This window comes from Pecten maximus, chromosome 6 (genome assembly GCF_902652985.1).
Source record: "Pecten maximus chromosome 6, xPecMax1.1, whole genome shotgun sequence".
In the NCBI taxonomy this organism is placed as follows: domain Eukaryota; kingdom Metazoa; phylum Mollusca; class Bivalvia; order Pectinida; family Pectinidae; genus Pecten; species Pecten maximus.
The window spans coordinates 14962325-14976275 of NC_047020.1; the positions used below are offsets into that span (position 1 = coordinate 14962325).

Genomic DNA, 13951 nt, shown 5'->3' on the forward strand with positions numbered 1-13951 from the left:
AGTATGTCTTACCTGTAGTAAACATAGAATGTTATAAAGTCTTGATTTGATGCTTGTGTTTTGACAATGGAATAACAATACAGCTTTCTTTATCAAGACATATTTATGTATAATGGCAGCTTAAATTATAGATTTATTACACTTAATTAAAAAATATCAAAACTCGCACATGACCTTTACCATCTTTGAAATATGTGAATGTAATTTAAGAAATTCTAGGAATTATATACAACTTTCTGTTTATCTTCAGACTTAAATGGTATCCTGGATGTCCATGGTTCCTTATTTTGATTACTGATATTTATAGGGGTTTGTTATTGTGTACTATTTTTGACTTGTCATATGAAACCCCACCTTTAGTGGTATTCCATTTTACACAGTACATTATGTATGTGATTTCATTTTTATATTGCCTGAAAAAAATACATGTTTTCTCTGCAAAAAGTTTATTTGTTGGTTTGTTTTTAGGTCATCTGACCCAAAGGGTCAGGATGACCTATAGCCATGTGTTCTGTCAGTCGTCCGCCGTGCGCAAGACTTTTTCTTTCAAAATGCTACTTCTCCTTAACCCTTGGGTGGATTACTTCCAAATTTGGTTTGAAGCATCACCGGGGGAGGGCAATCATATTTTATATAACTGAGGCTTTACCCTTGGGTGGATTACAACTAAATTTGGTTTGAAGCATCACCGGGGGAGGGCAGTCATATTTTATATAAATGAGGCTGGTGTGAGCCCTGGGGCCCAAGTGGAGGGGCCCCAAAAGGGGAACTTTGGTGAATTTTTGCATTAAAATCCTACTCCTCCTTAACCCTTTGGTGGATTTCATCCAAATTTGGTGTGAAACATCAGTGGAGGAGGGCAATCATAATTTATAAAAATGAGGCTGGGCTTACCCCTAGTGACAGAGGGGCGAGGCCCAAAAAGGGGAACTTTGCTGAAATTTTGCTATAAAATCCCACTCCTCCTTAACTCTTTGGTGGATTTCATCCAAATTTGGTGTGAAAAAACATTGGGGGAGGGCAATCACATTTTATGTAAATGAGGCAAGTCTGACTCCTGGGGCCACAGTGGCGGGGCCCCGAAAGGGGAACTTTTGGTAAGTTATTGCTTTAAAACCCTACTCCTCTTTAACCCTTTGTTGGATTACATCCAAATTTGGTTTGAAACATTATAAGAGGATGGCAATCACAATTCTTATAAATGATGCTTGTGGGGCTCCTGGGGACAGAAGGGCGAGGCCCCTAAAGGAGAACTTAACAAAAATTTTGCTTTAAAATCGTACTCCTTCTTAATGCCTTTATTGATTACAATCAAATTTGGTTTGAAACATTTTAAGAGAACAGCAATCATAATTTATATAAATGAGACAGATCTGAGCCCTGGGGAAAGAAGGGTGGGGCGCCCAAAAGGAGCACTTAGATTAAATAATGTTTTGAAATGCTACTACTCATTAATGCCTTAATTGATCACAACAATATTTAGTATGAAACATCATTGGAGAAGGGAAATCCCTAATTGATATAAATGAGGCTTGTCCGACCCATTGGGACAAAGGGGCATGCCCCAAAAATGGGAACCTGGCTGAAATTTTGCTTTAAGATGCTGCTCAACCTTTAAGCAACAAGGTGCAATATAGCAGCAATTTTGAACTAAAAAGGATAAAAACCAGATTTGATCTGAAACATAACAGACTGCGTATAAATAATTTATGGTATTGATGCTGGATTGAGGGGCGTGTCCCTGCTGTAAGTGTTTATCAGATGACTGTTAAGGCCCATGGGCCTCTTGTTTGACTTCAATTGCTTTAAACACAATTGATGTCTTGGTGAAAGAAACGTGTTGTCCAGTCAACATTTTACTTCAAAATACATTGTGGATCAACTGGTACATTTTCTTAAGACATCCAAGAAAGGTATACTTTCTGAAGATTGCTTTCAGACAACCTCTCCATCATTCATAAATATTTAGCCCACCATCATCAAATCATCCATTGTCAGTCTGTAAATGATCTTTGTTACCGCTATTTTATGAGGAGTACTGGAGAGATATTCCTCATACTTCATGTGTATCCAGGTAGGTTACCCTCAGTCCCTAGTTGTGCTATTTGGATTTTTGAGCAGAAAAAAAACAAAATAGCGATATACGGCCCTATGTCAATGCCGTCTAACAGCTTGTTAACACATGGTCCAAGGTCCCTCTCTTGCCGCACAGCACACTGTCTGGGTCAGGTACCAAACCCCATCTATGGAGATTGACTGGTGATGGAAGAACGTCATAGACTGACCGCAGCAGGAATTTCAATTGCGTTGGTTGATGTCGCCAGATATCCTTTCGGTTCAAATGCCGTTCCTCGGTCTCCAATCTTGTCCAAGCGCCCTGACAGCCCAGCTCCACAGCTTTTCTTCCTCCCCTCCTCCTAAGCTCTAATCTCACTCTGTACCATCCCTCTCCTCTCTCCTGTGTCTGCCGTTCTCCATGACTGTCTCTGTGTTGTTCCTAGACCCTGTCTGCCCTGACATACTGTTCCAACTATATTTGTATATCTCGGCCTGCTTTCTGCGTCCTCAACAGCCCTGCTTGCCGACCACTTCCTCCCTGTTCTCACATGAACGCCTGCCTGCCTGACTTTCTCTTGAAGTTTTCAGTGTCATGATGAGTCTGGCCTTTCCTACCTTGTACTCCTCTACTAACGAGGTGAATGGTAATTGTAGCTTGGACGCTCTGCTATACAATCCTATGTTAGAGAAAGATGGTGGCACTCCAAGCCAACGCCGTAAATGCCTGTTGATGGTTCTCTCCAATCCTTCTACTGTTGTTACCCCTATCTCGTACAATATCAGTGGCCAGGCCAGGCCTTGTACTCGCCAGGTAGTCCCTTATTGTCGATATTCGTCATCCCCTCTGATGTTTGCTGCTCTATCCGCTTGATGCTGCTAGTGTCGCGGAGGCTTTCATCTTACCGTTTCCTAAGTCATTTAATCGGGTTGCCGACTATCGATAGAATCGTCTCTCCTTGGACTTTCAGCTGGAACTGCTGTGTAATCTTCCCCTTCTTGATGATGAGGCACCTCGACTTCTATGGTTTGAAGCGCATCCTCGCCTATGATGTCAGTGTTTCCTCAAATGCAGTCAGTACCAACCGCGCTTGAACATGGGTTCCTGTCATGATGGTTAAGTCATCCATAAACCCTCTGCTTGGTGGTTGCCTGATGTTAGTGTCAGTCTTTAGGGCCCCTAGTTTCTCTTTCCCTGCCTTTATCAGCATGTCCATCCCCATAACGAAAAGGTTACTGATATAGTGCAGCCAGTCACTATACCCTTCTCTAGCCTCTGCCATGAAGTCGTCAAGTCACCTACAGAGAATCTAAGTTGAATGCCGCTGAAATAGCTTCTGATCAGTCTCTGTATGTGGTCTGAGACATGGTAGTGCTTAGTGGTCATTATAGAAAACACATCTTACAAACATAATTATGAGACACATAATAAATGTCTTATATGATTTGTTTAAGTGGACCGAAATTGCTCAATATTTTGATGACAACTTGCCTTACCATAGCCTTAACTTCAATAGTTTTTTACACACACACATCTTGGAAAAGAGCTCGATACATTCTTAAACTATGTACCGTCTAACCAATTTGAAAACCGGTTGGTAAGTGAAAATTGTTCCGTGTTGTATACCGTGAAACTAACAGCAGTATTGCATCGTGAATGGTATGCGTTATATTGTAAAGTGCGCATTGTAAATCGCGAAACTGTATATTAAGCGAAAGATTGTTTCCTTTTTCTCTTACAAAAATAAGCCCAATCGGCTTTTGTGATATTACCAAATAAAAGAATACGGTCAATTCAATGTATACGTTTTGGTACATGTTTTAAAAATGTATTTTGCCCCAAGTGCATTTAATTTGTAATCATTTGGAAGAGGGCCTTACAAATAATACATACCGCCATCAAAAAGTAATTGTCTATGTCAAAAAGATATTTTGATACATGGAAAAAGAAAAAAGTTAGTTAACAGTAAAACGGCGCTCACAGGAGGGGATGCGATTTTAAATGAATGCAAGTCTTACCACAGGTGAGTCTTACTTAATACAGCCGATCGGCTGCTGACCACGCCCATAAAGAACGCATCATAAGAAATAGGCAGAGACATCTAGATATACGTATACATGTACGTAGGTCTCTGAAATATAGGGCTGTTCCTATACACAATAATAAAGAGTGAGGTTTTAATATCTTACTTTCCACTGAAAGCGTAGGTCCGTCATATATACCAGTAACCATATACAAGGGTCCAAAGGTTATTTACACTTCCGTTATGAAAAAAATCAATGTCTTAATGAAACTGAAATATCTATTAAGCAGGGATTCTCTTTTGTCAATATACATGACTTTTATTTTAACAATTTTAGAATATGTATGTGAGTTATGGGACGGTTGTAAGTACTAAAGCTCAACGCGAAGCTGATCGCATTATATTAAGACTACCTTCTTATACACCGATTAATATTTTGTATGACGAAACAGGACTTGAAACATTAGGTAACCGTAGAAAAAAGAGGAAACTACAGTTGTTGTATAAGATGCATAAACAAATAACTCCTGGTTATCTAAATACCCTTTTACCACCTTTAATTGGAGAAAATATCAACTATTCGTACGTAACAAGAATGACTATAGAATTCCACGATTCAGACTCTCTCTTACTAACTCGTCTTTTATACCGTCTACCCTTCATTGTTGGAATAATTTAGATAATTCTGTTCGGTCCTTGCCGTCCTTGCATTCATTTAAATTATCATTATCGAAAAATGTCCAGTCACGTCCTCCAGTGCATTTTAAATTTGGAAATCGCAAACTTAATATATTGCATACCAAACTAAGACACCAATGTAGTTCCCTTAATTATGATCTTTTTAGAGTAGACCTTGTAGAAAGCACAGCTTGTATTTGTGGTCATCCTTGTGAGAATGTCTTTCACTTTTATATGGAATGTCACCGTTTTACTAACGAAAGGCATATTTTGTTGCAAAACCTAAATAATCTGAATGTTACAATAAGTTTAGAAGTTTTGTTAAATGGGAACTCACAACTTTCCGTTGACCTTAATAGAAATATCTTTAGATATGTGCAATGTTTTATCAAATCCAGTAATAGGTTTTGAATTTTGTAATTGGATCAGTTTATTTGGTAAACCGTATAATATATCATTTTTGTCATCACTCGGGGCCATGTAAATGTAACTATGCCTTGTAATACACTGTATCAGAGACACATATAGATGTTGGGAGAAGGCGTTGATAAGTTGTTGTAACTTGTGCCTAATCTCGTGTCTATGTATTGACAATAAATATGTTTAAACTAAACTACAAGGGTAGGGAAACTATAACGAGTGTAGTCTGAACGCAAACACTTTTTGAACGAAGTTATTTCCCTTGCCGAATAACTCATCAATTTAGAGGCGCGAATCTGATCTTCACCCGCCAAATTGTAAATTGTCGATGCGTGAACGATGTCGTCGAATAAGACCACCACACAGCCTACAGATGAAACTGAACACGACAGTGTGTTAAATAAGTACGATTATTACTCATAAACAATCGTGATGCAATTGCAAAGCAATTACCACGTGTTTGCATGTATCGCAGGTGTCTGCATCTAGATAGGCCTAAATACTAGCCAGATGCATGTGCATATAACTCCTACCAATGAACAACACTCGAAATTTACTACCGGTAAGGCTTTGGAACGTACGTGTAATTTTAAACCGATCACATCGATCTATTAGGCATCCACATTCCGATCATGTAACGGCTTATATAAAAAGTGTGACTGTCCCCCAGCTGTGGGCTCTTGGTCTGGAGCGTCAGTCAGTCAGTTGGGACAGGCCTAGAGGCACAACTTTTTACCTCAAATCACATAAAAATGCCCCAAAACACCCAAAGTACATTACAGATAGAAGAAACCAATAAGAAAGTTTTTCATATAAGTTTAGCGCATTTCTTGTGGATTTACAATTTCACAGGTGTCTGTGTTATTAAGCACGGAATGGAAGGGAGATAACCCTTAGATAAAAGTGTATAAAGGTTTTGGTTCTGACGCCAACCGACCATTAGCATCCGAACCATGATTTCAGGGCGGAAAGAAAGATACATTAATATCAGTATAACTCTAATCTTGATGACAACAGTGTGTACTTACAGTCAACAGTGTGTACTTACAGTTTGTGTATTATATATCGCATTTAAAGAGTCCAGTCACTAATTCACACCAGAGACATATATCTGTATATATGTCTCTGTTCACACCAAGTTAATAAATAATTTGCCACAAGACACTTAAACATTTGAATGTACTTTAGGTGTTTTAATATAATAAAAATCATAACTTGGAAACTTTGAAAGGCTATGCAATGTATATCCACCTTGGGAAGATAATTAGGTTACACAATGCACAATTACACATCTCAAGTTTCGTGACATGTTATATATACATGTATATATATCCTCAAACATTGTTAGAGTAGTATAAATGATGATAATGTCCCATCAGGCTGTTGTTCTTCGTGAATTATTAAATATCTGTTAAAAGCTCAAAAGATATGTAACAGGAGATTTATGAAGCAAGTCTTCCTATTTATTGTCATGATCAGTAAATAATTTCATCTTTTTGCACATTATAATCTTTTCTTGTCTTATGTTTGGGTTAGGGTATATTTTTGGGGTGCATACGTGTTTGGGGTATTTTTGAGTGTAAATATTTCTGATGAGGCATTGGCGTCTACCTGTCCATGATCTGGTTAATATTTAGGCCTATAGGAAACATATTGTCAATATATTAGGAGTGAGGATTTTTTTTTCAATAAATACTGACCCTTGCAGACTATTTATATCCTGCCCCTCTACACGATCACCAGACCAGCATCTATACCTGTCAGAATATCTCCAGTATGGTGCTGCGTCAGAGGAAACCTGCTGTAGTTGTTAAGGATTGTTTAAAATACTAACGATTACTTGTTATTGCTAATGTCTTTTGATTAATCAGCCACACAATTTGTGCACAGACGTCTGCATCTGGTTAGTATTCATAGAAAAAATATTATTACTGCTGTAGCAGTAAAGCATTTGACACTTTTGAAGTAGTCAAAAGTGTCAATTGCTTTTTCACTACAATAGTCGGTACAGATAACTGATTTTTGTTGTTTTTGCCTTTAATTTTGTGTTGCTTTTCTCTTTAGGATTGTAAGTAACAAGAGGGAGGGTTACCTGGAATGGCCAGAATATTTTATGGCTATAGCTTTTCTGTCGGCGCAGCGGAGTAAAGACCCGAAAACACAGGTATAAATCAATATTTGTGTTGCCTGTTCTGCTTTAGCAACAAAAAAGAAAATTGAAATTCCTCACCGGTTTTTGAAGATTCAAACCCTTACTTTTGTGTAGTGGTATTTGCATGTCAATGAATTATATAAATGATAAACCAAGGTGTACCTATCTAATATCTTATAAAAAATGAAATAAAAGCCTATCATGAAACTTGAAAAAAACACCTTAAATTCTTCAATGCTTTCATACGAAAAATTTAAGTTAAGAAATTTCAAGAACGTTTAGGAAACACTAGCCTGCACCAACATCTAATTAAAATTTGAATTGACTTCTGGTGTAATTTTGTACTGAAAAATGAATTACTAATAAAATATGAGACAAAAATGAAAATGGAATCGGTCAATTAGTCCTATCTGTTTCAGGTTGGAGCATGTATAGTGAATACAGAAAACAAGATAGTAGGAATTGGCTATAATGGAATGCCTCAGGGCTGTAATGATGACCTCATGCCATGGAACAGAAATGCAGACAGCATTCTTGACACAAAACAGCTCTATGGTGATTCCTTATCCTACATTTTTCAAAGCAATAGCATCAATATTTTATTGGCTATCTGTCTTCAATATAAAGTCTTGTTGACAGTGTTACAGGCAAAAAACAAACTTAACTGAGGTCTTTTGGAGTCGACTATTTTATGAGCAACACAAAATTTATGATACACCAGAGAACTACTTTTGAAATTCAGCATTCTATTTTGGAGTTTATTAGCAAATTTTTTTAACTGAACATTTTACTAACAAATATAACTGAATCTATCTGACAGTTATTCAATGTCTGGCAATAAAGCCCACTCTTGTCTATTGCAGTTCAGTATACAATGCTATTTAAGAGATGCTATTACTTTGTCATTTACTTTGTCATGCTAGAAGCCAACCCTTCTATTTTGAGATTTTATTTGATGTACTCCCCCAGAGTTTCGCAAGCTGTTAGTGATTTTGTTTAACAGCCTGCTGCTTGCCAAGAAAAAAACGGAGAAGTTTATATCTCATCCATCGATGGTGGGCTAATCAAATCGCCCTGCGTCTGGTCAATCGTCCAGCCATAAACAATCATTGTAATCGCTAATTCTGTAGAAGTACTGGAAGAATTTTTCGCAAACTTCATATGTAGGTTCCCCTTGTTCGCTAGTTGTGCCCATTTGATTTTGAGTTTGATCTGGAGACAAGATGACCTACTGGCAGCCATCTTACATTTTGATGATAGAAGTTTGTTTTTCTTTAAAAGTACTGGAGTACTGAAGGTTTTGACATTATGAAGCAAAGTTGGTCAGAATTAAGTAAGGAATCAGCTGACTAAAGGTCAAAGTCACATTTTGTATATTTTTTTTAATGTCAGAGAAGTTTGTTTTGACATGATTAATCAAAGTTGTATAGAACTAAATAAAGAGACAACTGACCTAGTGTTAAGATCATGGTGTAGAGGTTAAGATGACTGCGTTATAGGCAAAGATCCCAATTTTAACATTTTGTTGCGAGATTATGAAGTCACTGGGTCAAAGGTCTAGGTCCATTTTTGTATCTTTTCATTGACTACATTTAATTAAGACCTTATGAAGCAAACTTGGTTGGAATTAAACAGGGAATCAATTCTCCAAAGATCAAGGTCTCTGGGAGGAAATGAAAGGTTATTTGGTTAAAAAGGTTAAGGAAAAGGTGGATACCTGAATATGACCCTGGTTCTTAGTGGGAGATGTATTTAGGATTAAAATGAAACAAATCAAATCTAAGAAAAAGGTTTTATACAGGTATTTCCAATTCTGTTAACTAGATATGGAGGGGATGTGTATGATGTATATTTTGCTCCCACGACATATAATTGGGCCTTTGCTGACCCATCAGTGTTCTAGCTTTATTTTGAGTTTTATCCAGAAAACAAAATGGCTGACAGTAAAAGTTTAGTATGAAGATTTCTAATTCACAATAAAGTTCTATGATAACTCTTAGATTTTATATGAAGGCTTCCTTGTTATCAGATCATTAAAGTGGAGAAAAGATCATATATAGGACAAATTAAGATCATTCAATGGTGGACACCAATTGCAAGCAATCTCTCTTGGAATTCTTGTTATTAAAAATGATTTCAATATCTGCTTAAACTGCTAGATTCTTGATGGCAAAAATTGTGGTCAAATTAGGTAACACTGGGCTGATCCTGATATATTAGTCCTTGGTGTAATTTACTGAATTATCTTTTTCCCACCAATTTTGACGGATGGACTGGGACGTATATGGTGATATAGTTTGTCCTGTTTATACTCCCAACAAAAAAGAGGATTATTTTCTGTTAAAAAGCATGAATATCTTCCCTGTTTGAAAGAAAATACATTATAAACTTTATATTTCAATTTTATGCAGGCACATGCTGTTGTAAATTTAAGGTAGAAGTAACACTGACACTTTAGATGTCAGTTAAAGCAGGTTAGCTATTTTGTATACAAAAGATACTGTATATTTATTCAGTGTGCCATGCAGAGTTGAATGCTGTATTGAACAAGAACTCTACTGACGTGAAGGACTGTACAGTGTATGTGGCTCTCTTCCCCTGTAATGAGTGTGCCAAAGTTCTCATTCAATCCCGGATAAAGGAAGTAGTGTACTACTCTGACAAATATCATCACAAAGTCGAGTTTGTGGCTTCTCGAAGGATGCTGGACATGGCTGGCATCAAACACAGGTAAGAGATCTAGACTTGTTTGTTACATGTTACAGATAAGCTATATGTTGGTTAATAATAGACAATCTCCTGCTTTTTTGTTGTCTTTAGGGGCTTGATGTTTGCTATATAACTGTATAGTATGATTCTAGGGCTAAGCTTTGAAAGCTCAGTTTTCAAAATATTCCGAAAAATTCTTTAATTTGAGAAAAGGATATTTCAGAATATTTTGAATGAGAGTGATCTGTTCATTTTTCTAGTTAACTTGAATATATGTGTTTCAGAAAGGTAAAACTTTTAAATGTAATATTTTGCATTTGCCCTATAAAAACTTAGTTTCTAGGTCTTCATGAAACTATGTCCTGTAAACATTCAACAGTAAACACTTCTATACAAACATTTGTGTGTAAATATTAATATTTGCTGGGCATTTATTTTTTCAAAGAGTATATTTAATCTAATTGCCTTTTGTCCATCATCATCCTTCGTCCATTCGTAAACAATTTACATTTAAGACTTATTCTCAGAAAACCCTGAACCCAGATTCAATGAAATTTTACAGAAACTTTCCATTGCCAAAGGTCAACAAAAATTGTGAATTTCATGACCCTGTGTCATGAGTTAATATTGGGAAATCACATTATGAACATGATTTGTTTCATTGTCATTGGAAATAATTATAAAACTTTTTTTAGAATAATCAATATGGAATGACAGTTTGATGGTATATATATGTTGGCCGTGACCTCAGGGGCTGATGGGCTAAGGGTAAACCTACCAAAATATTTCAGAACTCAGGTCGTCATTAAGCTTAAGGCCCATTGGCCTCTTGTTAACTATATTTAATGACTGAATATTGTGAATTTAAATTTCAAGTGAATTTGTTAATCAACTATGTAGTGTTGATGTGTAATTTACCAGTGTTAAGTGATTGGATTAAGAACTATGTACTTTATATATCCTCAGATAAGCCCTTCCTCTGGTGTAAATGTTTAGTACTGTATATATCCTCAGATAAGCCCCCTCTGGTGTAAATGTTTAGTACCGTATATATATCCTCAGATAAGCCCTTCCTCTGGTGTAAATGTTTAGTACCGTATATATCCTCAGATAAGCCCCCTCCTCTGGTGTAAAAGTTTAGTACTGTATATATCCTCAGATAAGTCCTTCCTCTGGTGTAAAAGTTTAGTACCATATATATCCTCAGATAAGCCCCCTCCTCTGGTGTAAATGTTTAGTACCGTATATATCCTCAGATAAGCCCCTTCCTCTGGTGCAAAAGTTTAGTACCGTATATATCCTCAGATAAGCCCCCTCCTCTAGTGCAAAAGTTTAGTACATTTGTATTAAAGTTTGGGGAGAAATGATTTGTAAACCACCTGTAGCTTAATATTTTGAAATTGATTACTTTGCAAAAATGAAGAAGGGGGCTTATTTGTGGGTAGGGGTTTATTTACAGAAAAATTCAGTATAGAAATGAAAAGAAATCTATGTGTGATATTTACATGCATCTGTCATGTAACACATGCCGTTGTCTGCAATATTCACCAACATTAAAAAAACATATATATTGATATGAAATTATCAAAATATTCATGAAAAATTATTTATAGATTTTTGTTTCTATTTTTCAGACAATATAGACCAAAACAGAGTAGAATTGTTATAGATTTCTCATCAATAGAGGCAGTGACTAATGGAGTAAGCACATCAACTGAAGAACCAAAGATTGTCCAGGGAGGACAGGTTACATCTAATGGAGACGCGAAGTGATTGTCACTGTTAAGGAAATGCAAAATGATGTATGAAATAGACTACAGTATCTGATTGCGAAGGACATATATTGATGTATCTAAGTAAATGTTATAGTGCTAGTTTTCTCTGAACTATTTCTGTGTGGGGATGTATGGCACAGGTTGTGAACGTTCACTAGTATTATTCATCACATGTGCTTGTATCTGGTAACCAATAGCCCAAGTTAAAATCTGATATCTATGATATACTATGTATAGTATATATACAAGTACATGGTATATTGGGTTGTTATTATCAGAAACTCACGAAGCTCAACTATACCAACATTACTACATGTGTATCTGTATAAGCCTCTGTCTGGTAATAAGCTCACTCATGTCTACAAGAGTTTGGTAAAATGATCCATGGTTATTGGGCCATTATTCAACCAGCCAATGTCTTTGTCATCTCCCTTAGGATCATACAGCCGGAGCTGCCATTTCAGCACTAACAAATTACACAGGACATTTCTTGCACTGCCTTAACACGTACTCATTTACAGCTGAGTCGACAGTATCACAACAGAGTAAAGTATCTTGTTCAAGGATACAACACAGCAAGCATGCTGGGACTCGAACTAATGACTCTTTGGTCACATAGCCCTGCATCCTACCACTAGACCACTAGACTACCATGGCTCCGTGATAATAATACTATTTTAATGTCCTGTAATAAGCCCACTGTGCTATTTTGTGTCAGATTTTATGTATTAGCAGCATGGACTTATTACAGGACAATCCTATTGATGTGTCAGCCATTGTGTTGACCAGCTGCAAATGTTTGTGTTAAGTGTAACAAATTTGTTTCATCCAATTATTGAGAATTTTATATCACCTCAGATGAAGTCTCAATTGACATATTCTAAACACCATTCAAAAAAAAATTACATTTACAACTCCTTCTCAATAACCAAGAAGCCTAGACACCTAGAATCGGGCCTATAGCATGATGGGGTGAAGGGCTATCAAGATCGTTGAAATCAATTACCTTGACCTTCATTAAGGTCACTGGAGTCAAATATGCTAAAACCTTTCAATGACTTCTAATTGAGCAAGAGGTCCAGAGAACTCATATTGGGCCTTTAGCATGCTGAGGTTAGAACTTTTAATATTGTTGAAATGAATGACCTTGACCTTCATTCAAGGTCACAGGGGTCAAATATGTTGAAAACTTTCGAGGCCTTCTTCTCACTAAATGGAGGTCTGGATACCTGATATTGGGCCTTTAGCATGCTTGGGTGAAGAACTATCAAGAGTGATGAAATGAATGACCTTGATATTCATTCATGGTCACAGGTGTCAAATATGCCAAAATCATTTAAACGTCTTCTTCTTGAGAACAAAAACACTTGATATTTGGTCTGTAGCAGCCTCTTGCAAAAGTGTATTTACAGTGTCATCGGAAAGAAAAATGAAAGACATTCATTGACCCCTGAGCAAAAGTAAAAAAAAAAAAAAAAATGCTTAGAATGTTTGTATCCTTCAGGGACTTTTTCATCCTACATGGTCAGTACATTAACTTTCATATTATGTATACACAAATATTTATGATAGTTTTATACAATGTTTTGCAAGATTATTCAGGATCAAGATATACATTGTATTTGGATTTAATGGGCACTTTGTTCCTATTTAAAGAGATTCTTTATGTAAGATCCCCAATGGTGGTGTGGTGGTATCTGTATTTTCCCTGAAGCAGCCAGGTTGAATTTTGATTAATTTAGAAAGTTTTACATTCACCTGCCTAACCATGTAGTCTTTTTTTGGTACTCAGAGTTACTTAAATATACAGCCCCCTGTACATTTCCATCTGAGACATCATCAGTATTTCTTATTGTACAAGTTGATCACTTCAGTCAATTCAGTCAGTCAATTGTAAAATGCATATTATAGGTAAAAGTATATTATTATATTATAAGTGAAAGTGTGTAGCTACATATCAACAGATAGTTGAGTTTTTTGCTTTATGAAAATAGAATGTTCAATAAAATAAATGATGTATTGAGAAATTATGCAAATTGTTAAGACTTTGTGCTTTTTAGGTCATCTTACCCAAAGAGTCAGGATGACCTATAGCCACCATGCTCCATCTGTGTCATGCACTGTCCACTGTCTGCCAT

At 36.5% G+C, this 13951-nt stretch overlaps 1 protein-coding gene across 3 annotated transcripts; it reads left to right on the top strand.

The window, feature by feature from the left end:
- The first annotated feature begins 5453 nt into the window (after positions 1-5453).
- Positions 5454-13843, top strand: LOC117329067 (deoxycytidylate deaminase-like). 3 transcript variants are annotated; one of them, XM_033886774.1, is made up of 5 exons: positions 5454-5581; positions 7242-7341; positions 7749-7884; positions 9846-10059; positions 11673-13843. In XM_033886774.1, exons 1-5 carry the CDS (start codon positions 5517-5519, stop codon positions 11809-11811), a joined length of 654 nt encoding a protein of 217 aa, XP_033742665.1. In that variant the 5' UTR covers positions 5454-5516; the 3' UTR covers positions 11812-13843. The 3 variants fall into 3 exon arrangements, with proteins under 3 accessions (XP_033742665.1, XP_033742668.1, XP_033742666.1); XM_033886777.1 differs by having other exon boundaries at positions 5487-5568; XM_033886775.1 differs by lacking the exon at positions 5454-5581 and adding an exon at positions 5598-5739.
- The last annotated feature ends 108 nt before the right edge of the window (positions 13844-13951 follow it).

What these genes read in the sequence shown, in the direction of transcription:
- LOC117329067 (XM_033886774.1), top strand. Translation starts at nt 5,517, where the DNA reads ATGTCGTCGAATAAGACCACCACACAGCCTACAGATGAAACTGAACAC. An exon ending in CACGACAGTGTGTTAAATAA is followed by an intron (nt 5,582 to 7,241) that starts GTACGATTATTA and finishes TTTTCTCTTTAG; the next exon opens with GATTGTAAGTAACAAGAGGG. An exon ending in TGACACAAAACAGCTCTATG is followed by an intron (nt 7,885 to 9,845) that starts GTGATTCCTTAT and finishes ATATTTATTCAG; the next exon opens with TGTGCCATGCAGAGTTGAAT.